This window comes from Manacus candei, unplaced genomic scaffold (assembly GCF_025592945.1).
Source record: "Manacus candei isolate 608988 ecotype Guabito, Panama unplaced genomic scaffold, ASM2559294v1 h1tg000014l, whole genome shotgun sequence".
NCBI classification, from domain to species: domain Eukaryota; kingdom Metazoa; phylum Chordata; class Aves; order Passeriformes; family Pipridae; genus Manacus; species Manacus candei.
Genome location: NW_026138062.1, coordinates 57,100,526 through 57,122,800, shown reverse-complemented (window position 1 = coordinate 57,122,800; position 22,275 = coordinate 57,100,526). Strand labels below are relative to the sequence as shown.

General features: G+C 44.8%; 1 protein-coding gene across 2 annotated transcripts in view; it reads right to left on the bottom strand.

Moving 5' to 3' along the window:
* IGSF11 (immunoglobulin superfamily member 11) overlaps nucleotides 1-21,634 on the bottom strand; it is a 101,497-nt gene extending 79,863 nt beyond the window's left edge. The window contains exon 1 of one of the 2 annotated variants that reach the window (XM_051779665.1): nucleotides 21,528-21,634. In XM_051779665.1, the coding sequence (XP_051635625.1) occupies nucleotides 21,528-21,600 (73 nt within the window). In that variant the 5' untranslated portion in view covers nucleotides 21,601-21,634. Of the gene's footprint in view, nucleotides 1-11,954; nucleotides 12,190-21,527 lie in introns of those variants that run through there. The other variant, XM_051779664.1, reaches the window with a different exon arrangement.
* Between the last annotated feature and the right edge of the window lie 641 nt (nucleotides 21,635-22,275).

Genomic DNA, 22,275 nt, shown 5'->3' with positions numbered 1-22,275 from the left:
TCTACTTGCTCCCAGGAATGCCCGTGCAGCAAACAGCCATCTCCCAAACACTTACACAACTGAACCTGCCTGTACAAAGACTTAGGAGCAAGCAGATGAGGACAGCCAAACCCTGCAGCTTCCCTGCAAATAAAGAGTATTTACAAACCCCGCTCTGCAGCACGACCCAGCTCACTGGAGCTGATAAGACATGGTGATCTTGGCATATGTTTCACAGGCTTTACTGCCTTTCATTACAATGGAGAAGTGTGAGAGGGAAGGGAGGGAGAATGCTACACCATCAACTGTTATTAGCACCATGTTTGATTAGCTTTCTCGTCCTTCCAGTCAACCTGCTGCAACGCCAGCTATCACGAGAGGCAGGAGGGAGGTGCTCTGGGAACTTTGGTCTCCATCCTGTTTCCTCCCTCATGCTATACAGATATCTCTCTGCCCAAGCTCTGAAACACACCACCATCTCTCTTGTTTCTGAATGATGGCTTCTGAGCAAAAACCTGCAAAGTTAGTGTATGTCAGGGGCCCAAGTTCAGTTACTGTGAGCCACTTCCATGCAAAAGGCTGAGTTAGACCGCCTGTACAAAATATACATCCCATTCAGCCAAGAGACCATTTTGTCCTCAAATTCCACTCTTTTGAACAACAACAAAAGCAGGGAAGAGCGCTATTGCCCCCAAAGCATCTTTTGACTTCTGTGTCCCCATTTCACTCAGTGGCTCCTCTTCCCCTGATGGTTCCATGCTGGGGGAGAGACTAGATGTGCAGGTAACATGGCATATGTGAGCTCACTCATCACTCCTGGTAATCCTTGCTGCCACAGACCCCAGCTACGATTCCCCCACTTGGGTAACAAACGTGTGCTGCTCAGCACGTGCAGCTCCTGGGGAAATTACGTGCCTATCCCTTTTGTTTAGCAGCCTCTCTACATTTTAAATCATAAACTGAAGCCATTTATTTTACAGTAGAATCATCTCTCTCCTTTTCCTTCCCAATTTTATTCCCAAAGGAAGAAACAGATTATGCCCATACTGCCAGCGATGATGATGAAATACTTATACTGCAGAAGTCCTACACCATGTTTTCCTGGATGTTTCCTGCGCTAAAATGCTTCTCCTCATCAGTGGAACAGCAGGAAACATAAAACAGGCAGTGAATGGCCACCACACCAATGAGTTCTCAACACAAAAGCGACAGGAGAAACTTCAGAAATATAACATACCTGCAAGGAATGGAGAAAGGGGTAATCTACTTAGCAGAAAATTAAACTATCCAGATTTTAAAAATTAATTGCTGCTTATTGTTACTAATATAGCAATTATTAATAGTTATAACCTTCTTATTATGTTAATTCATCTCCTTTTAAACCCCTGTTGTGCAAGTACCAGCCTTCATCAAGGTAGTTTATAAGCAAACTGTCTAATCACTCAAGTATGAACCCAGTTCAGGTATTCAGCCCAGATGCTGCCGGAAAAGCAACAGCAACAGATGTCATATCCACTGGCACTGCTGATCATGTACTAAAACAAACAAACAAATAAATAAATAAATCACTTTGTTTCTGTTTCTGTCAACCTCCAGGACAGACAGAAACTGAGCATATATTTAATTCTCTGGCTTACTGACTTTGCACTAAATAAGTGACTGCAGGTTATATTTGTGGTATATCTTCAAGTCCCAGCCAGAAGATAGAATCACTGAATCCCTGGGGAAGATTTTAGAGTGCTCAGTTCTTCTAGTTTTTCAGTTTCCCTGGGATGGGACACTGGTCTTCTTGCCCAGCCAGTCTCATCATATCCCTATCCTCTGAGCATCATCAGGCCAAAGGGTCCCTCACAAAGAGCCCCACTCCCAGTCTTAATCCCTCTGTGTGACCGTTGTTTCCCATAGGAGAGGCTGAGAGAGATGTTGTAGCCTGAAGAAGAGAAGGTTTGGGGACAGCCCATTAATATAACTCACTCCAAGTGAGTCCATCTCCATCCAGTCCCATATGGCTCTGCTTCCTCTCTTCTCCCCACCCCCAGTTCTTTGGTATGTTCCCACTCTCATCATGCTCCTTTGTCCCCAGGCACCCCTGCCTTGGTCACCTCCCTGACCAGCTCCATCTTTCCTTGAACATGAACAAAGTGGCTTGCTTCTCCATCATCTCCAAATATGACAAAGGAAAGCCTCTCAGCAAGTAAGGGAGACACAGACTCATACCCTGCTCCTACTGACAAAGATCAGCCCTAGCTCAGCTCATGGCATCTGCAGGGGAGTTCTGGCTTTGTCCCAGTACCTTTTCAGCATGGTTTGCGTGCCAGGGGGTGGCATGATGCACATCCCTAGCACACAACAAAGCTGCAACAGGTGAAAAGTCAAGGGCTTTTTCCTTGCTGAATTCTCTGTTGCCTCTGCTGAGCACATGGACAATCACAATTGATTTTTCAAAGGCTCTTTATCTAGCCTAATTCAGGTAGATTTTCTCAAAGGTGACAGAAGGCACACCTATGTCACACAGACCACCCTTCTGTTGCATTTTAAGGTCTGGCTTCACAACACAGCAGAAAGACAGCATTAGAAAAAAAATATTTTCATTTTCAAACATTCAGGAACCCATTTTTCCCCTCAATCTTATTCTCGAAAATAGGAGAGAGGAGGGTAAAAATTTCCATCCAAAGTCAGTCTGAGCTAGAATCCAGGGATAGGAAAATTCTGGGCCATGTCTTTCAAATCTGGCAAGATTATTAAGTGTCTCAAAGCAAAGACAGGATAACAATAATGACCACCACATTTACTTAGGGGGGCAACAATTGTAATCAGGCAATTGTTAACCCTCATTTACCAGGAGTGAAACTGAGGCAAGAAAAGGTGAAAAGCATGACTGAAAATACCAGGCATCCTTAAACACGAGCAGCACAACCAGTCTCTCCTTGAGGCATCATTATTCTTTTAAATCCTAAAAATACTGTTAGTGTCCCCAGAGAGGATCTGAGCAGGTTGTCGATTAGCCATGATGTTGGTGCAGAAAAACAGTGGTGGCTCCCATCAGGGTTATCCAGGTCTGGCTGGCCGACTGAGCCCTGGCTCTGTGCAGCATGAATGAGGCAAAGCCGCTGCGAGAGACAGATCAGGCACGCAGTGGCTCAAAGCCTGAGTGAGGCAGCTCTGCCAAGCAGGCAGCGTGCAGAGGAGCCAGAACGGGTGTGCCTGCACCCCTGAGCTGCTGCTGGTCAGGAGTACTCAAGTGCACAGCACAGAGATGCTTGAGTGACCCTGCACTGTGCCAGCCAGGTTTGATACAGCCACTCGTGAATCAGAGTGAATAAACCATGCCAAAGCTCCTCTGCTGCAAAGCCAATTAGGTGCCTCTCCACTGTGATACCTTATATGCAGTATCTGCGAGAGCTTATCCTGACTCCTAAGCAAAAGCATGGAAGGTAGCACAGGTCTGGCACCGCACCCAGGTTGCAAAGCCCTCTCCTGACCCAGGCTCTGGGGAACACAACGCAAATATAAGCATGGCCCCAGGAGGGCTTATTATCGGTGGAATGACCCCTGCCATGCCAAACACAGACTGTTTCCAGGGGAAGCTTCCAGATGCCTTTGCTTTTGCCTCACTACCCAGTATCTATAGCATCTGTGTGCTTCACAGTCCAGACAACCCTACTCTGCATGACCTCAGTGTAACAAGAGAAGGACTCTACCCTGGAAATACCAGGGGTAACAATTCCCTGTGCAGCAACCCTCAGGAAAACACCAGCTTCATCCCCCTGCCCCAAGGCAGGATTTCCTACAGTTCTGTCACCCTGCCAGCTCCTGGATGAACTTATTCCTAGAGGCCTTCTTCCACGGTGCAAACTCCACACCTCCTCCAGCCAGCCTCCTCCAAAAGTTAGCGACCTCTCCTGCACGTGAAAGACCTCCAAAGAAGATGCAGATCCTATAGAAGCCAACAGTACATATGGCACTCTGGCACTTGGGTTTTAAAACTGTTTGGGTTTCTGCAGGAGAGCATGAGCACACAAGCAAAATGAGCCCTGAGAGCTTTTAATAAACTACACACATCCTTACATGGAGAGCAGCCCATAAGATAAAGAACCTCTTCACAGTGTCTCTGAAGTCTTATACATGGTCTATTTGTATATCTGCACTGATGGTAGCACAAATACATTCACAGAGCACAACACACCCTTGTACACAATGACAAGGGAAAAACATTGCAGTTCTGCCTGGCTGGGCCCCAAGTCAGTGCAGTTTTGCTCCTAACCTTTGTCCTCATTATATGTCTTAGTTCAGGGTTACAGTGGTAACAGTAATACAGCACCCACATGTTTTTCCCAGACAAACCCCTGTCATTCATTCCCTTCCTAGAGGTGAGGAAAGGAAGACCCAAGTGTATGAACTCTCCACTGTGCAAGTATAAAAGAGGGCAGGGGGAAGACACACAGCCTTATAGTCCTCTACCATGTTATGCAGGCAGCACCTCCTCCTGCCACCTGCTTTCCAAGGCTGGTCAGGGAACAAAAGCCTCAAAACAGGTAGGAAATTCAGCCCTCAGGCAAGAAAGAGCGGAATTTATCTGGAAGATGAATGAAAAACACAGCACTGGTGAAGTGCTGTGTCTCCTCATTGGAGAAAAAAAAAAAACATCAGAGTTTTCCTATCCAAGTGCTCAGTACAGCAAAAGAAGTCCAAACAGATCACACAAAGAATTACCCTGCTGTTGTTTTGCTGGTGTCAACCACTGCAGAACAAAAAGGATGAGGTTGTTCAGGCACAACCAGCCTGCTGCCAGAAGACATCCCTTCAATCTCTCTGCATGCTCCATAAAACCATGAATTGGGACGTGATAAAAAGCAGACCCTGCACCTTTCTACTCTATATCTATCAGTATGCTTGTGGAATGATAACCAAAATAGCTGTGAACTCCTCCAGTGACTTGAGTACAGTTGCCCCATCTACTTACCAAACCATCTGCAGGAGGAGGTGAGGAGGATATGTAGTTCTTACCCATTTTCTTTGGTGCTCATTTACTCTGTGTATCTGCATAATCACAGACAGGATTTGAAATGAAAGCTGGTTCATGCACACATACAAATTTTCCTACCCCACAAAGATAATGGCTTCAGCCCCTACTCATCCCCACATTACCAATGGGAAAAATGTGTGTGGGCAGGGTGGGGGGATAGTCATGAGCAGAAGCCGTGATCTGACTCTGTCAGCAGATGACTTCTATTTGCACTCGTTACCACTGCCCTAGCATGAGCTAACACCACCCCCTCGGGTAATTTAAATTTATAAAAAAAATAGAAGAGAAGAAGCAAAAAAAAAAGCCTGTATTTCTATATTTAGGAGGTTAGGATAATCGGGGTGGAAGAGCCCATCTGTTTGGTGTTCACTCCAGCTGCTATGGATGCGGAAATTTGTCTATTTTCTTTCCTTTTGCCTGTTTCAACTTGTCCTGGCTGACTGTGAGAGACAGGGTGAGCCTGATGTATGGCCACAGCCATTTAGGTATGAAACTGTGCACCATCCCATTGGAATCACAGCAGAACCAGTTGGCATAAGCAGGATCTTCCCCAAGGTAGTGTAAAATAGCTAATAATAATGATTATGATTATTATTATTATATTATATTTTATTGATATAATCAATAAGTCTATGTTTATAACACTGGACACAGGACAAGAAAGAAAGGCACAAGACAAGTTAAAATGCATCTTAGACCTCTATAAAAGTCAGTTTTAGGAAGGCAGACTCCCCTCTGCCACATCCTTCTTTTGGGACATTTCCCCAAATAAAGCTGGATTTCTGTGGGATGCTGACTCGTCATCAGTGGCACTAGCCACTGGATGGAGACATAGCCACACTTCTTTGCAAACTAACCTCCTCTGCCATTTTCATCTCAAGGCTCTATGAAAGTGAGCCCAAGCTAAATTCAGAAGCAGTCTTTGATCTCCCACCTTCCTGAGCTGACCAGGCTGTGGTCTCAAAATAATGAGGATGCAATTACCTCAAGCAGTCTCTTGATGCTTTTCCTGTCATAGATACAAATGCCCACAGCTCTTGCAGGATACAGCATCATTGCCCTTTTAAACCTAATGCAGTGCTGCTTATTTTGCTGCTAAAGGCATCCCTGTAGTGCGACAGGACACATGGCAGACTGTTGGGACCATTTGTTGTTTATCTTGTTTGGTATAGGTGATTGCTTTTTAATTTCACAGTGTTCATCACTGAGGTCGTAAAAGGTGCCAGAGATGAGCAATAAGCGTGGATAAATTTTCTGTGATTAATGTTCAGAAAGCCTTAGAAAGAGGAAAGAAGACTATTGGTGTAAAATTTGGAATTCCACTGCCAGCTTTTCCTCACAGGATCCTCTCCAGCCCTGGGGCTGCAATCACAGCACAGAACATGGAGGAGGACAGTGGGTGAGGAGTATGGATCAATAAATAGTAATACAGATTGGGGAACACACAGTCCAGGGACTCCACAGTCCTCCCTGCAGCACACACTGCTAGTCCAGCTCCAGCACTCCTTTCTTCTGCCTGACGAATGTTTCCTCACCTTCCCAACTACACAAAGCTGAAACTCTCCTATTGATTTCTGTGTGTGCAAGATTGGGATCTAGATCATCTCCTAAAGGGCAAGACATGTGCACAGAGGTCCAGAAACCCTCCTTCTGGAAAAATCCCTCTTCTCATGTACATTATGCAAGTTGCTTGCATACAAGCATTGGCAGACATTGATGACCACATTTTGCAGGATTACCACTGTGATATGTCTGGTCTGGGGCTTTGGTGCAGAGCATGGCTCGAGTGCATTTCTGAACACTGGTATAAGAAACAACACCTTATTCCTCTGACTCTCTGCTCCAAAGAGGTCATTTTAGCCCTTGCAAGTCAGTAGGAACAGTTGCTATTCTTCACCCAAAATTGACTGCCTATTTCTGCAGTTGCATCCCACACATCATTCATCACCTAGAGATGGCTTTTTCTCTTCCCAGATTCCAGTCCACACTGGCCTGAGCCATCTGTGGTCTTCTGCTAGCTACTTCAACTCAATATGTCCATGGGCATTGTGGCCCAGAAACAATTGTTTCCTTGGAACACAAGGCGCCTGCACCCATCCCTGCTCTGACAGAAAAGGCCTTAAAGATATAACTTGTCTCTCCATAGGGTTCATAAAATTAGATGGGCAGGTACAGGCAAGGTATTCACTGTCACACTCAACCCTCTGCTAGTCATAAGAGAGCCCACAAAGTTCAGCCTGAAGGCACAAATGGGAAGAACATGAGGCCTCACCTGTTCACAAACCCACAAAATCGACTCTATAACTGTGCCTTCCAGGCAGGCCAGAGAAACACCATCTGTGTTACAAAGCTGAAGGATGCATCACGAAACTTCAGAAGCTGCGTTCCACAACCTGTAGCTTTCAAAAGTTGCACAGAAGAATGTAAACCTTTAATGGCTTACATTGTTATGACAGCTCTTTAAGATGCTAGAGTAACTCATACCTATTCCTTGCAGACCCGGAGAAACTTCCTTTCTCTGATGGTCACTTTTGTCAAACAGTATTTAATATTTCCAAATGAACTTTTTTTAGTCATGATAAGTGGATGGAAAATATTCTGAAATCTGAGAAATCTTTAAAAATGAAGATATAAGTAAAATAGTAACTGAAAATAATGGCTGAGGATTCTTGGGGAGGGTTTTTTATTTGGTGGGTTTGTTTTTTTTTTTTTCAATTATTCATGTTAATTCCTCCAATATTTAAGGGGGAAAAATACAGAGAATGACATGTGTGGGAAATTTCAGATTAACTGCCTCGTGTTTGATGAAACCAAAAATACTGCAAGTTAATGCAATATTTAAATGATTGCTTCCCCCTCTCCCCCTCCCCACCTGAAAGATGCAATGCCCCATAACTGCAGATGAGGAAACAAAATTCTCTTGCATGTTCACTTTCATGAAAGATAAATTTCCTTTTTTCTCTATTTTGGTCCCTAATTCAGAAAACCACTTAAACATATGCTGAAGTTCATAATTTGCCACTCTACCACTTACGCATCTACTCAAGAATATGCCTGAAGTCAGGCATATGCACAGCACACTGTGGACTTTACAGCGTTCTGTTCATTTCTGCAACTATTCTAATTCAGTGACGTGAATGTACAAGGAAGTAACACATTTTGAGCAATTTTAGCACTCGCTGACAAAAGTGAATTTTGAACTTGCCTATCCATGCAAACAGTCTGAATAATCATTAAAAAGTAATAGCTAATTCTCAATACCTTTCAGAAACTGCTGAACTTTAACAATTACTTTTAGTTGTCAGGATAGTGAAATACTATGGCATGAACTTTTGCTCTGTATCACTGGTGAGCAACAAAACCTGGAGCTGAAATGCTGCTACCCCTCCTACAAAACAATAAAAGAAAAACACCAAACCTGCTCATAAGCTTGTGGTATGTCAAATATTATTTGTAGAAGCTATTCAGTAAGTAATTTCAAATAAGTAAAAAGCAAAGAAACCACAGGATGTTCACAAACAATTTGCAAATAGAAATGGAAGAGGAATTCATTAAATAAATTATTTGCTATAAATTATTCACCTACCTCTAATCTTACTACCACTTAGAATATAAAATTCATGCCATAAAAGATACAGGATTCGTGCCATAAATGATAGAGGATACATAACAAGGCATCATTAACTTTTGCATTTCCCAGTGCTGCTTTATTTTGGCTGTCCAGTTATGTATGCATTATTATATATTATATATTATATATTATATATTATATATATACACAGGCATTAAGGCAGCCTTTTGACTTTAATGGACTTGGAGTGTAATACGTTTCTCTTTTAAAACCTGAGCTTAAGGAGACCTGGTCTGATTTTAGACTGTGATTTGATTTTGAGCTCCAAGGCTGAATAACTCTTCAAATCTGAGAGAACAATCCAAGCTGTTCTCTAAGCAAAGCCAAAACAAATGGAAGTCTTACACAGTTGGCTAATTTAATGAGATTTACACAACTGGGGCCCATTTCATATAAATTCACAGTGAAGGCTGGACATTTCTTTGTGTCCATCAAGCCACATATTGAACTCTTTCATAAAGGTGAGAGATGCAGGAGACACGCATCAGAGAGCCAAGGGAAGAAGAAGATCTAGAGAAGATCACTGGCAGCGGAAAACAGTGGCTTTCTGGGACCTGTCGGCTCTGCGCTGGCTCACAGGGTTGGCAGCATCCCCACTCAAATCGCTTTTCCCCTTCTGAAGCTGCAAGACAGGTTGCCAGCTGTGCCCTGGCTATATGGCCAGTGCAACAAATTCCAGGAAAAAAACCTAAAATACACTATGAAATTCATTTTTGCCACGAAAACAAAATCTATAAAGAGTTCTTACTCATAAGCAAGGATGAAGGTAGCTTTTTCGTCTTGTTCATGTCCTGCCTTATTCTAAGTGACAGCTATATTCCACTACTTGTTTGGTCCCCAGCAGTTGTATATTTTTTTAATATCATAACTGTTTACTTTTAATTAAAAGTGTGATGATTGTCACTGAATTTCTCCATTTGTGGAAAACTGATGCAAGCTGTCATTCTTTGGTTATGGAGGAAGAGAATAAAAAAAGATTCTTGCAGTTGTAGAAAGAATCTCAATTATCTGCAAAGCAAATTCTATTGCTGCTACTGGCTGTGAGTTGCAACTAAAGGCTACACCTCACCGTCCCTACACATTTTTACTCCTTGCAAATGAAAAAAGGGTTGGTTTTGCAGAGTTTCACCATTCTGGACTGATTCTTAGCAGACTCAGTCCTTGGCCCAGTGGATGTCAGGTGCATTTGTCAAGCCTGAGCACAGCACAGGGGCCCTACACACAGTGTTATTACACATTAGTATTTCCACAGTACTTATGAGTGTTTTAAAAGACCCTCAGCTCACAGCCAGAGCAAGCAAGGGTATAGGGTCCACTCACATCAGACACCTCTTGCAAACTCCAGTCCTAGGTCCTGACCTAGAGACCTTCAAAGCTAAATAAGCTTTACCATGGCAGTTGCTACAGCAAACACAGGAAGAATAAGTGTGGTTCTGCTGACAAGACTGCTTCCACTCCTTGCTTATTTTCAACATAAATTCACATCAGCTAGGCTGTTCAAAAGGAACCTGGGGGAATTGAGTGCTTAATTCCCATAGGTACCTCATAAAATCCCAGTTGTAACAGACAGTGCTCTATTTTTTTTTCCCATTTCCAGAGTGAAGCCACACCATGGGTAGAGAGTGGATAAGGAGGGAGGGCTGCATTAAACCAGATGGAAACTATGGTTTCCTTGAGCAATGAAGACAATAATTCAAAATGCATGAGGACCAGATCCACTCCTCTGTAGCAGTGCTCTGGCTAGCACATCACCATCCATTGTAAAGCTCACACAGAAACACAACTTGAAGGCAGGCCAGTAATGTAGCAAGGATACTAAGCCTCCCAAACCTTCTAAGCTATCCCTGGTTGATCTCACAGAAAAAGCAAGCAGGGAAAGATTTCCTCCAAAGGGTCCTCAAGGCACAGATGGTTTGAGATTGCCACCAGTGTCACAGACTGCACCCAGCATGTGAATAGGCAGCAAGCCAGAGTCAAAGAAGAGAGACGTCATCCCCAGTGACCCCAGGGCCACCCTTCTGGGGGTACTGTGCATGATATTCATCATGAAGGTGGTCGAGACAAGGATGAGGGAAGAGCAGCATTCAATTTAGTCACCGCAGATTTTCTTTAAAGGCTCAACGTTGATAACCATCCAGGAGCCACTGCCATAAAAACTCAGGATGGATGAAAAGTATCCAGCAGGCCACTAACTAAATCAGTGGACAAGCATCATGGTCCCATGGGGAAGGCATGGGCTGGCACTCAGGAGATGCAGGCTTCAAGCCCAGGTTGCCCATGGGAATCCTGCTTGACTGTGGGAAAGGCAATTCCCATCTCTGGGCCTCAGTTTTCCCCATCAGCTGCATGATGATCTAGATAACATGGCTGTTACCTGAGTCAGTGAAGAGAAAGATTATACAAAGATTAACATTAAAAACGTGGGTGGGTGGATGAAGCATAGATATGAAAGGTTCTGAAAAATACATGGGCCTCTGTCTTCACGCTTACCTCTTTCTACAGAGTGGTTGCTAAAAGGAAAAATAATATGCTCTCCCTACAAAGGCAGCACAGATCAGAGACATATATTTAGATCACTGTGCAAACATATACCAACTTTTGTCCAAGGTAGGAAAATGGTAGCCTGTGCTACAGAGGGAGAGAAAGACAAAGACATCTGAAGTCACCCTGAAACAAGGAAAGGATCCAGATCTCTGGGACAGATTCAGCTGTAGTATAAGCCCTGATGCTAGCCATACTCAAGAAGGTCAGGAATAAATGGCAGGGCTCTCACAAGCCTGACCTGGAGGTCCATCAGGTGCTAGATGTATATAGGACAAGCACTCATCTTCCTGTATGTCTAACAAGTAATTTCAAACCCCTAAACAAATGGTAGGACACTGCAGCAGAAGTAACCCTCAGGAAGGACAGGACAAACCACCTTTTCAATCATTTTATTTTGCAGGTTTTTTGGCTTGCATAGCTATCCCCCTTGCTTGGCTGAGGGTGTCACATGCTGCTTTTCCTTTCTCAGGAGAGATCAATCTTTCACTAGGGCCACTCACTCGACTCTAACCCCAATATGTGTTTTCTACCCCTTCTACTTGTTTGAAGCATAGAAATGGCAGCACAGAGACCCAGTGGCAGCAGGTGGGAATGGAGCCCACATTTCCTAATCCCCAGCACTCACAGCCAAAAAAAATCAAAAAGGAAAAAGCAAAAAATAAAGAGCTCCCCCGCCCCCCTGGTTTCTCCCTTACATGCATAGCATCATCGCTGCTGAGTTGCAGCCTCAGAGAAAAGAAAGAAAGAGGCCCAAAAGGCAGCTAGGAAACCCACCGTCCATTGGCTTCCCTCCACGCAAGGCGAGCGGACTCCTTCTGCTGCAGTGACTTGGCAAGCACACCTCGCTCTGACTCAGCACCTCGCCGGCACCTCCTGTCAATTATTCCCACAAACTGCTGACTCCGGAAGGGCTATTTGCAATTAGGATGCAACACAAGCCGGTGGTGGTGGGATGCCTCATCTCCCCCCCTTCACCCGCAGCAGTCCCCTCCAGCTGAGCCCTCTGGCTCAGGGCTGGAGCTCCCAGTGAAGGTGAAGCAGTGGGGGACGGGGGATGTAGTCCAGGAGGGCTGGAGGATGGGGGAAGCCTGCCTGCATTGTACCTATTCTGTGGATAAACAGACAACTGCTGTCAATGTGGCAGCTGAAATGCAGTCTCACAAAAGAAAAAAAAATAAAAAAGCAAAGCAGCCACTGGGAATAGGGATGAGAGCAGCAAGAACACATGAAACTATGCAAAAAAGCTACTGTAGAGCTAACTAATATAACAGCATTCCCCAAAGAACAAGCAAAACGCAGCCTTGCTGCAACTCCATGCAGCTTAGAAACACAAGCCTACTCTCTGTATCCAAGGCATTTTTAGTGCAAAAGAGGGAGGCGCTGATTGCAGATGAGTCCCATAATAAGGGCCCAGGGCACACCAGCTGTTTCAGAGGCAAAAGGAAGAGCTGCCCTTGACAAGCCAAGGACATGATAATTTTGCAGACAGACAGAGGCTATTCTGTCCCTCTGCCATGTAGCCAAGGTCCTCCCAACCTCTCCGAGCCACTAGCTCGCAGCACCCAGCCCAAAAGCCAAGCAGGCTTGCAGCCTAGCAGCTCCACAACCAATGGAGACATCCAGACATCAAACCCCATCAAACAGTGAAACACACTCAGCTATGGAAGCAGCCCAGAAGCCACACAAGCCAAGCAGTGCCCTGCAGAAGCCCTCCAGCACTTTTTCTTAAGCATCTTCACTAAAACAGCAGGGTCTTCCGCGCACCTCTCTCTCCTTCCCCAAGGGTCATGGTGAGCTTCAGGCCCCACTCACTGGCACAGGCAGTGAGAGGCAGCAGAACTAGTGATGCACAAGAACTGGAGGGACTCAGAGCACTCCCTGCAGGAGCACCCAGGGACTTTTTAGCCAAGAAACAGGGTTGTACTTTCTGAGATATCATTTCTAAACCAAACATTTCATAGAGTGCAGCTAATGCTGACAGACCACATGTGAACACAAGTCAGAACAGGCAGTTGTGAAACTGGAGCAAAAGGCTCTAAGGAGCATTTCAGGTTTGATGCTGAAGCCTGCAGTGAGCCATACCCTACAACATGAGGCAACATCCACTTTATACAGCCATATCAACCAACAAAGTGTCCGGCATGTCTTGTAGTCCGTGTGCCCACAGCTGCAGAATTTATCACAGACTAATGACCCACCTGGAAATCCAGAGTGGGTAAAAAGGCAGAGACATCAACCTGTAAGATGGGTGATACACAAATCCCATCTAGATAGCCAAGGCTGAAGAGGGGGAAAAGCTAACTAAACCCCAAATCTCACTAAAGCAACCTGGATTTACCAATGGCCTGCTGATCAGGTAAGGAATATCTACTGCACCACGTGAAGTGAGAGCAAAGGAACAAAGTCAAAATAAACAAAAAAATAGTGACTTCAGCAACATGTTCAGGAATTAGCTGAGTGTCACAGCAGGTAACAGTTCTGCAGCGTCTTAAAGAGCGTAGGTAGAACTTGGAACAACCTGTCCCAGGGCACTCAGAATCTAAAACACTGCAACTGATGCAAAGATACTAAGTAACGGGAACTGCAATTGTGGCAAAGACACAAAGGACCGGAGACTGCTACATAATCAAATTTAACATCCCTGTGAGAAAAACGGTACCAGAACTTTGCACTGAGCCTCTCGAATGTTAGAAAAAAACAATTACAAGTAGAAACAGTTGAAACAATGTAACTCCAAAAGCAGCAAAATTAAAGTTGTTATACTCTGTACAATGGTGTGTTGAAGCAATCTCAGCATCGACACTGACAAGGTAGTAGGTGCCCCTAAACAAAAAACTGCTGAGAAGCAAGGGAGCACATTGTATGGCCAAACAAAAGGAACAAGAAGCGATTCAGTCTAAGCAGTTGCTTCATAAAATGGTAGCTAGGACTGAGAGCAAAAGTGAAAAAACAAACAATCATTTCAGTACATTCAAAGGACAGGTCCAGAAGTGCTGAACAGGAGGAGAATGAAATTTCTCAAGTGGCTGTACTTCTAGCAAAGACAAGCAAGCTCTTACTAAGTCAGGTGGTTCCTGAAGTTAGCAATGTTCTCCCTAAGAGAGGGTATAGGGTAGCCTGGGAATTGCAGCAGGGCTTGGTTAAACCAGAACAACACCCTAAGCCCCAAATAGTACATAACAGGAGACAAACCAGCTTGATCTCTGCTCAGGGGAACTTGTGGACGTTCAATCCACTTGAATTTTGGAAGGAAAAGGACAGGACTAAGTGATGAATTTTCTGCCACTTCAAAGTGCACCTGCTAAATTGTTCTGGGCAGGATGCCAGTTCAGTGACAGACCTGTCTGCTGCTTTCCTGGTGTGGGAACTCCCCCCTTGCTTCACGCTCAGTGGGGTTCAGGCCACTCGGGGTCAGACTGAGTCCAGAGCTGCTGCCCCACCACTCAGTGCCCAGGCTCAGAGGCATGGGAGCCCCTCTCCCCCTGTCCTTGCTCTGGCCCTGATTACAAAGGATTACCCCCAGGTTTCATACCAGTTCTGGGGTGGTTTAATCTATTCCTTAATATCTGGAAGAGAGACAGGAAGCTGGCAAAGTGATTTGGGCTGGCTGAGACAAAAGAAGATTGAGATAGACTTCCAAGGGATCTGACAAAGCTCAGCAAGTGGGCAGCATAATGCAAGATGAAATTTAACATTACCAAACGGACAGTAATAAGAACTTGAGAGAATAATCTGAACTACTCACATACCATGGGGCTCTAATTCAAATGTAATCACTTGAGAAAAATATCTTTGTATCACTGTGAACAGCTAAATGAAAACATCTGTTCAACATGTAACAGTGGTCAAAGAAGCAAGCAAGCTGTTAGGATGTCTAAAGGCGGAGACTGAAAAGGATGCTGGAAGTATTCAAATGCCACCATGAACACTGACAGTGCACCCTGGAACTGCTGGAACTGCTGTGGTTACTTCTGGATGGCAAATTTGAAAATGCAGAAGGCAGAGAAAGATTTCATCATTCACTCATCAAAAACACTTAGTGGTCAAGCCCAGTTAAAACTCGGACAATTAAATTTGGAGACAAGTTACATAGAAAGAAATTATCAAATGGAAATGAAGTGAAACGTGCTTCTCTATAGTTTTGTTTGTTTGTTTGTTTGTTTGTTTTTTCAAGAGAAAAAATGAAAGGTTGTTCAACATAACTGAAGAGTAGGAAACATGACTGGACATAAGGAAAATATTATTATTTTCCTTTTCTGTTTTTACTTTTTCTGCTTATTCTAAACAGTAGAAATCATAGAGGCCTATGCATTTATAAGGATACCGGGAATATCCACAGACATGTCAGGTAGAATGAAAATCTTTTTGAAAATGAAAAAATAGAAAGAAAAGAGCATAGCAGGACTATACCCTTATGCTTCCAGGCATCAGCCAACTTCTAATTAATGAGGATTAGAAGTAGGCTCCCCAGTGGGCATGCAGAGAGGGTGTACTAACCCACTCGCTCTTGGCAGGTGCTGTTAATATGTCAGGCAGAGGAAGAGCCGAGTCTGGACAGCCTGCCTGCAGTCCACTCTATTCGGGAGGCTAAAGTGTTGGTGCCCAGTGGGATTGTACACTAACCCTTCCAAACACCAACTGAAGAGGCTGCAAAAAGGGGCTTGTTTAGCCCAGCTCAACCTGGCTCCTGGCAAGGCAGGAAGTTTTATGTCTGCGGCTTTGCAAGCGGAAGGGGCTTCTCTGAGGAAAGGGGAAGGGATGGACATTTTATTCACTTCGCATTGACAGAAGGAATACATATGACCTAATTCATTTTATGGCAAGGAAGTGGAGTGTGGACATGCAATGAAATAAAGAGAAAATTGGCTTGTGTAGGTATTGAAGTCCTGAGCAATACATACTATTCCAGCCTACTCCTGTGGCTCTGGCATGACACTAGACTCCTCTTTGCTAAATGTTTGGTACCAATTGCTCTCTCTGGAGGTTTTGGCACCTCCCACTGAAGCATCCAGCTTTGGCCATGCCAGCACAGACCAGTGGTCTGACCTGACCCAGCACTCCCTAGACAGGCTGCTGCAGAAATGCACCACATATTGCAAACAGTGTGTCTTCACCTCCCCACAAACAACACTCCTGGCTTCAGCATTCCAAGTAAAACCGAACCCCAGACGTAACTAAATGAACTTCAAACACTGGCTTTCTCCCGCTGATGCTTGTGAAACACAAGCTTATGGTCTCATAGCTAGGTTGGCTCACGAGGGTATGTGAAAATAAATGCACAAGTTTTTGTCCCTAAGGAAGCAGTCTGATCAGTCTAATGCCAAGATTACATTTGAAATTAACTTCATGCAGAGATGCAATGTACAAGTATGCTATGCTGCCAGGAGGAGATCTGTGGCTCTGCACGTGCAGTAGTAATAAGAGACAGAGCTTGACCTGCTAGTACTATTCTGACTTCTCCAGTGACTGTTCCAGAAGGGGAAGCAAAGATTAAGAAATGGGCTGTATTATTTAAATAGAAACTTTCCTTACTTCGTATGCCATAAACTGCCTCTTTTGGTACAGGCAATGTACCAAATACATTGTACACAGCACAATGAATACAGAAAGGACAACAGCAATACCACATACATGTACATGATGTTTGCATACATGTGTCAAGATGGCTAAAATAATGGGCAGAGCCTGTGCACTACTACCACCAAATGCTGTAAGTTGGTTTTTATCACTGCTCTTTGTAAATGCCCCATAGAAACAAAAAGTAGCAACCACTAAGGCTTTTACTGCAGTTACTTCCACAAAACCAAAACTTATCAAACATTGAATGTTTTGTAAAATCATAACTGTGTTTCAAAAGAAAGAACAAGAACAGGGTGAAAAAAGTAAAAAATACAGAAACGTACAACTTAAGCATCTTTGGGATGAAAAGTTTTGACTTTTCACATAAAGATACCATTTTGCTTAAGGTACTTTCCTGTACTGTAATAATACAATTCCACAAAGAGACACAATATCAGTGTCCTAAGATGGAATTTCTCTCAAAAATTTCCTTTTAAAACCATCAAAGCATTTGACTTCTATTTCCGTTTAAAATGAAGCCAAATTCCTCAATCCGGATGAAACAAAGCATTTTTTCTCAGCCCAGTTCAAGCAGTGAAAAAAAGGCAGAAGCCAGAAAAGACACAAGTGACCTCCAAAACAAAAAAGATGAAAACTTGTAAGGAAAAAAAAAGAAAGACTTCCCTGTGCACAGTTAAAAATGCTGTGCTTTCTCCCTGGTGCACAAGACATGAAACACTTGCGAGAAAAAAGTAGGGAGGCATATGACTAGAAGCCCTGTAATTGTGACTTCTCTAAAGGAGAGGCTAGGCAGATGCCCTACCTGACAGCAAGAAAATCAGTTCATCCCTGCACACATCAGTTTTCTATGCTATTAATCAAACTGACTGCCCTCACAAAGTAAGTTTGGAGACTCTCTATTAGTTAATGTTCGTAAATGACTGTGCAAACACAAGGTAGTATTAACCAGGGAACAGTCTTTGTTACACCACTATTTGTTAAACAACCAAGAGCTAAATTTCCCTCTGAACATTTACAAAAGGGAAGGCAGCATTAGTGATCCACAAGGAGAAAACTACAAAGAACAGATTTTCAGTGCATGCACTTCTCCTTGAAATAACTGTGTTAAAAGCACTTTACTTAAAAAGCACGATGATAGTAGCATCCTACTAAATATAGATGACTCACCACAATTTAGTAGTGAACATCCCTAAAGTGGACCATTACATTATTGCTTAACCTGCTGCATAAATTTAAGCATTCTCCTGTGGTTATAGCTTGCACCAAGACACTCAAGACTACTACCAGCATCCGCTGACCTTCAGTGGGTCACGAGGTCTCTCTGGGTCCCACTTTCTCCATCTGTACTATTGATATAAGAATAAAAACACTACTCCACAATGAAGGCAGGAAAAAGGATTCCTAAGTTTCTTAAAGAGTTGTTTATACCATACTTTGTATATCCGTATTAGTACCGAGAAACTAAATATAGCTGCTCTTGAGGCACTTTGAGATCCCTCGAGAATGGAATCTTATAAAAGAAAATTGTGGTTTAGGCAATACTGAAGAAACAGAGATAAAGAATTGGTTTCCAGAATAAAGGAACGAGATGCAAGAAGTAGTTAATGCATCTGTGTTTACCGCTGGGGACCAAGGTCAGGTCGTGAGCAAAATGATTTATCTACACGTCACAAAACCACACAGCTTGACACAAATGGCAATCTGTTCCAAAAAAACTGCATAAGCGTGGAAGGGTGAAGGACTGACACAGTATTCTCTTGCTAAGGGCTGAGGACCTGGTGTAGGGCTGGGAAGGATACGTGGGTTAGCACAAGGGTGCTGCAAGGCCAAAACACTTTCAGCTGTGAGAACCCCAGACGGACAGGAGAGTGACTTCAGGTGAAGACTAGAAAAGTCATGTGAAAAGTTGTGGACTTGCTGTTGCATTAATACCCTGCTGCCAGGCACCCTTGCCCCCACACCCTACCCTGCTCTTGCAAGATCCAGCTGTGATGGACTGTAACACGCTGAAATCTCCCCTGTTGCAACACTATGTCACAGGATCCAAACATATGCAGTTAAAAAAAAAAAGTCAGTTCTGCAGTCTAACTGTACCCAATGTGTGATTTCTACCACATTTGACAATTTGCAGTATGCTATTTCTGGCTACATAGCACGATTAATTAGCACTCACAGGTTTGGTTTCAAAGCTCTAAACAGAATTCCCTCCTATCTTTCCCTGAACTTCCCCAAGGAGCTTGAAAAAATATTATTTCCAGCAAAGTTATTAAGCTCATAATGCTTTAGAGAGAAAACATAGACGCTGCCCCTGCCCCAGGACCATTAACCATGGATATAACAGGCCCAGAAAAAGCAGACATCTGGTGCCAGTTACAAAGAATCATTGCTATTCTACAAATTGCACAACCACATAAGAAAATGGGACTATAATATTTGATTGAAATTTTGCTACAAAGTCTGACCGTATTTTATCATAGGTGTAAAGTGTGAGAATTATGAAATTGCCTTCAAGGTCCTTTTTTCCCCAACACCTTTCATTTGTGTGGCATTAAGTATTTTGTCCGATTATACACTCTCACAGTTTCTGATCCTTTAACTTTTAAGCCTTTCATTTAGGTATCGCTTTGCATATGACCCTCTCATTTTTCTTCTATATATTCTAAAACCTTAAAAAAGAGAAAAAAAAAAGAAACAGAAATCACTGTTCTTAACCAGACTTGGCAACCCAGAGCAGAAACACTTACTAATCTTCTGCAAATGTTGTTTAGAAAAAAACTCTCCCAATTTAATTTCACCTTTCATGAGTGTATGTCTGTTCCTTATCCCTTAGCAGGGTTTTCTATTCAAATTCAAGAACCACTGAAAATATGACCACACTGCGTAACACAGAAATAACTGTGCACCACAGCTATTTTCATCTACCACCAACCTCTAAAGACTTTTCCTAAGAAAAAAAGAAAAAAGCCAAGCTTGAGACACAGGTGTTTCCTTCGGGTAGTCTTTAAGTCTTGAAGGAAAGTGCAAGAAAAAGCACTACGCTATTGCAGAGAAATATTTAATGGAAAAGTGTGTTTCTGTACCCAGTTGTCTCCAACGTCATTGCTCCCATATGCCCTCAACCAAAAAAGAAAACTAGATATTGAGTCAATCTTCTAGCTTAAAAAGATAATAAAATTCTCCTTTAATTTTAACCTTAAATCTGATCACCGTTGTATGTTTTTGCAGCAATACCACATCACTAGAAGCACTTCACCACCTACAAGCCTCTAAATCCAGTAAGCACAGAAACTTTCTAGACATTTACACGTTTGCAATGACTGCAGAAAAAAACTGTAGCACTGAGAACCTGAAAGTTATTCAATTCTCTTTCCAAAATGGGAAAAGGACAAAAAGCAAACAAATAGTATGAAGCGTGAATGCTGACATGATTTCTTACAATTAAATGCTAATAATTTTTTTCCCCTATAATTTATATCTTTGAAGTCAGCAGGTGCAATTTCCAGTTAATACATCTGACTCAGACTCCCAAACATTTTCTGAGGACAGGACACAGGGTGGTTTTGGAGCTGATGCATTTGTGAAAAGTTGATCTTATCCATCACAAGACTTGTTTCTCAGCAGGTCCTGGGTAGAGGGGAACAGCCTGTTGTGCCTCACAGGGCAGTAACAGCTAGGCACAGCTACCCAAGCAGCAGACTCCACCCAGATCCAGACTTCATCCAGACCTTGCTGAGACATCTCTGGTCTTCTCATGAGAGATCTCGTAATTTCTTACTGTCCTCCCAGTCTCAGGAATCCCTTGCAGAAAGTCTCACAGTGTCCCAGTAGTGAAGGTGGCCAGCAGCAGTGCTCAGTCGTCTCAAAGCTGTGCAGAGACAGACTGCGGAGCAGACCTCTGCAAAACTACTTAGTGGAGCTCTGGATAAATCAGTAGAAAATTGCCCTATAGACCTCAGTAAACCATAACCGAGCAGGCCTGCTCTAAAGTTTGGCTTTACTTGAAATAAGTCATTGCCACCTGATCAACAGATGAGTCTGAACATCTTGCACTTTGTAATTTCTTCTGTTGCCCTTATCACAGCACCTCCTGGTGCTCTTCGGCAATGCACTAAGTGATGTGAGTAGCATCTGTCACATGCAATTTGTTTCCTCTCCACACAGGGACCAGGGTACACACCTTATTTCGGAAGGGCTTTGGGGGCGGGAGGTGATGAAGTGATGTGTGTGTCTCCGCATTCCCGGGGGCAGGCACGTATCTTACAGCTGAAGCAGTGTGCCGTGCGCCTGGAAGGAGGAGGCGGAGGGGAGGACCCTCGGGGGACACAGAGGGCTCCGGGCAGCCTGTCACCATCTCTGCAGAAAGTTCCCTGCTGCCTCAGGGCCTGAGGGATAGACCAGAGTTTTCCACCCAGGTGAGCTTACCAAGGGGCTAGGCCCAGACAACTGAGACTAACGTGAAACCCAGATTAAAGCAAGTTTTACAGCACTGTAAAAAAAAAAAATGAAATATGTATACATATAATAATAGTAGGAAGGATGGTGCAGCGGAGGCAGCAAAAGGAGCCGAGCGGAGCAGCGCTCCTTCCCCACGTCTGCCTGCAAAAGCACTCGCCCGCCGCCGCATTCCCGAGCATCACCGGCGGGACCGCAATCAAAACTTACCCACGGACGGGGCATCGCCGCGGGACCGGCGCGGGCGACCCCAGGGCCGCCCGGCGATGCGCCGTCCGTGGGCACCGCGCCCCGCTCCACCCTAGCAGCACTCACCTCTCAGGGCCAGGAGCGCGGCCAGGGCTACCGGCACCCACCTCCCGCCGCCGCCGGGGCGCCGCCGCGTCATGCCGGGCCGGGCGAGGGGCGCGGACGGGCCGCCGAGCCCTGCCTGTCCCCGCCGCCGCAGGTGCCGCCGCCGGTGGTGCCGCCGCCGCCGCCGTCCCGGGACCGCCCGCTCGCGGCGAGGCTCCGCCGTGCCCCAAGCCCCGGTCGCCCGGGGAGGGCGGCAGGCGCGGCGGCCGGACCGAGAGCGCAGCCTGGCGGCCCCGAGCCGCCCCCGCAACCCGCCGGGCTGCGGCTGTCACCCCCCGCACGGCACCGTCCCGGCGCGCAGCGGCACGTCCCACCACCCTCCTCCTCTCTCCGCACAAACTGGGGGTTCCCCCCCCCTCTTTCCCTTCCTCGCCAACCCGGTGCCGCTGCATCCGTAGGGATGCTACACGGGCCAGGGTGAGGAGGTGCGGTCCAACACAGGGCTGGAGATTGCACCCCCACTGCTTCTCCGGATCATCGCGGCAGCGTGGGGGCTTCTTCTCTTCAGAGCCTGCCTACAGCTGCATTGAAGACGACAGCAGCAGCACACAGCAAAATATTTGGGATGGGCTGCATGGCACCGGTCACTGCTGCAGCGCACAGTATAAACACTGCAAAGGTATGAGCCACCCTAACTGCCATTCAGGAGGCTGGGAAACACCAGTATTCAGCACTCCTAAGAATCCGACCAAGGTATCTCTGAAGGGAG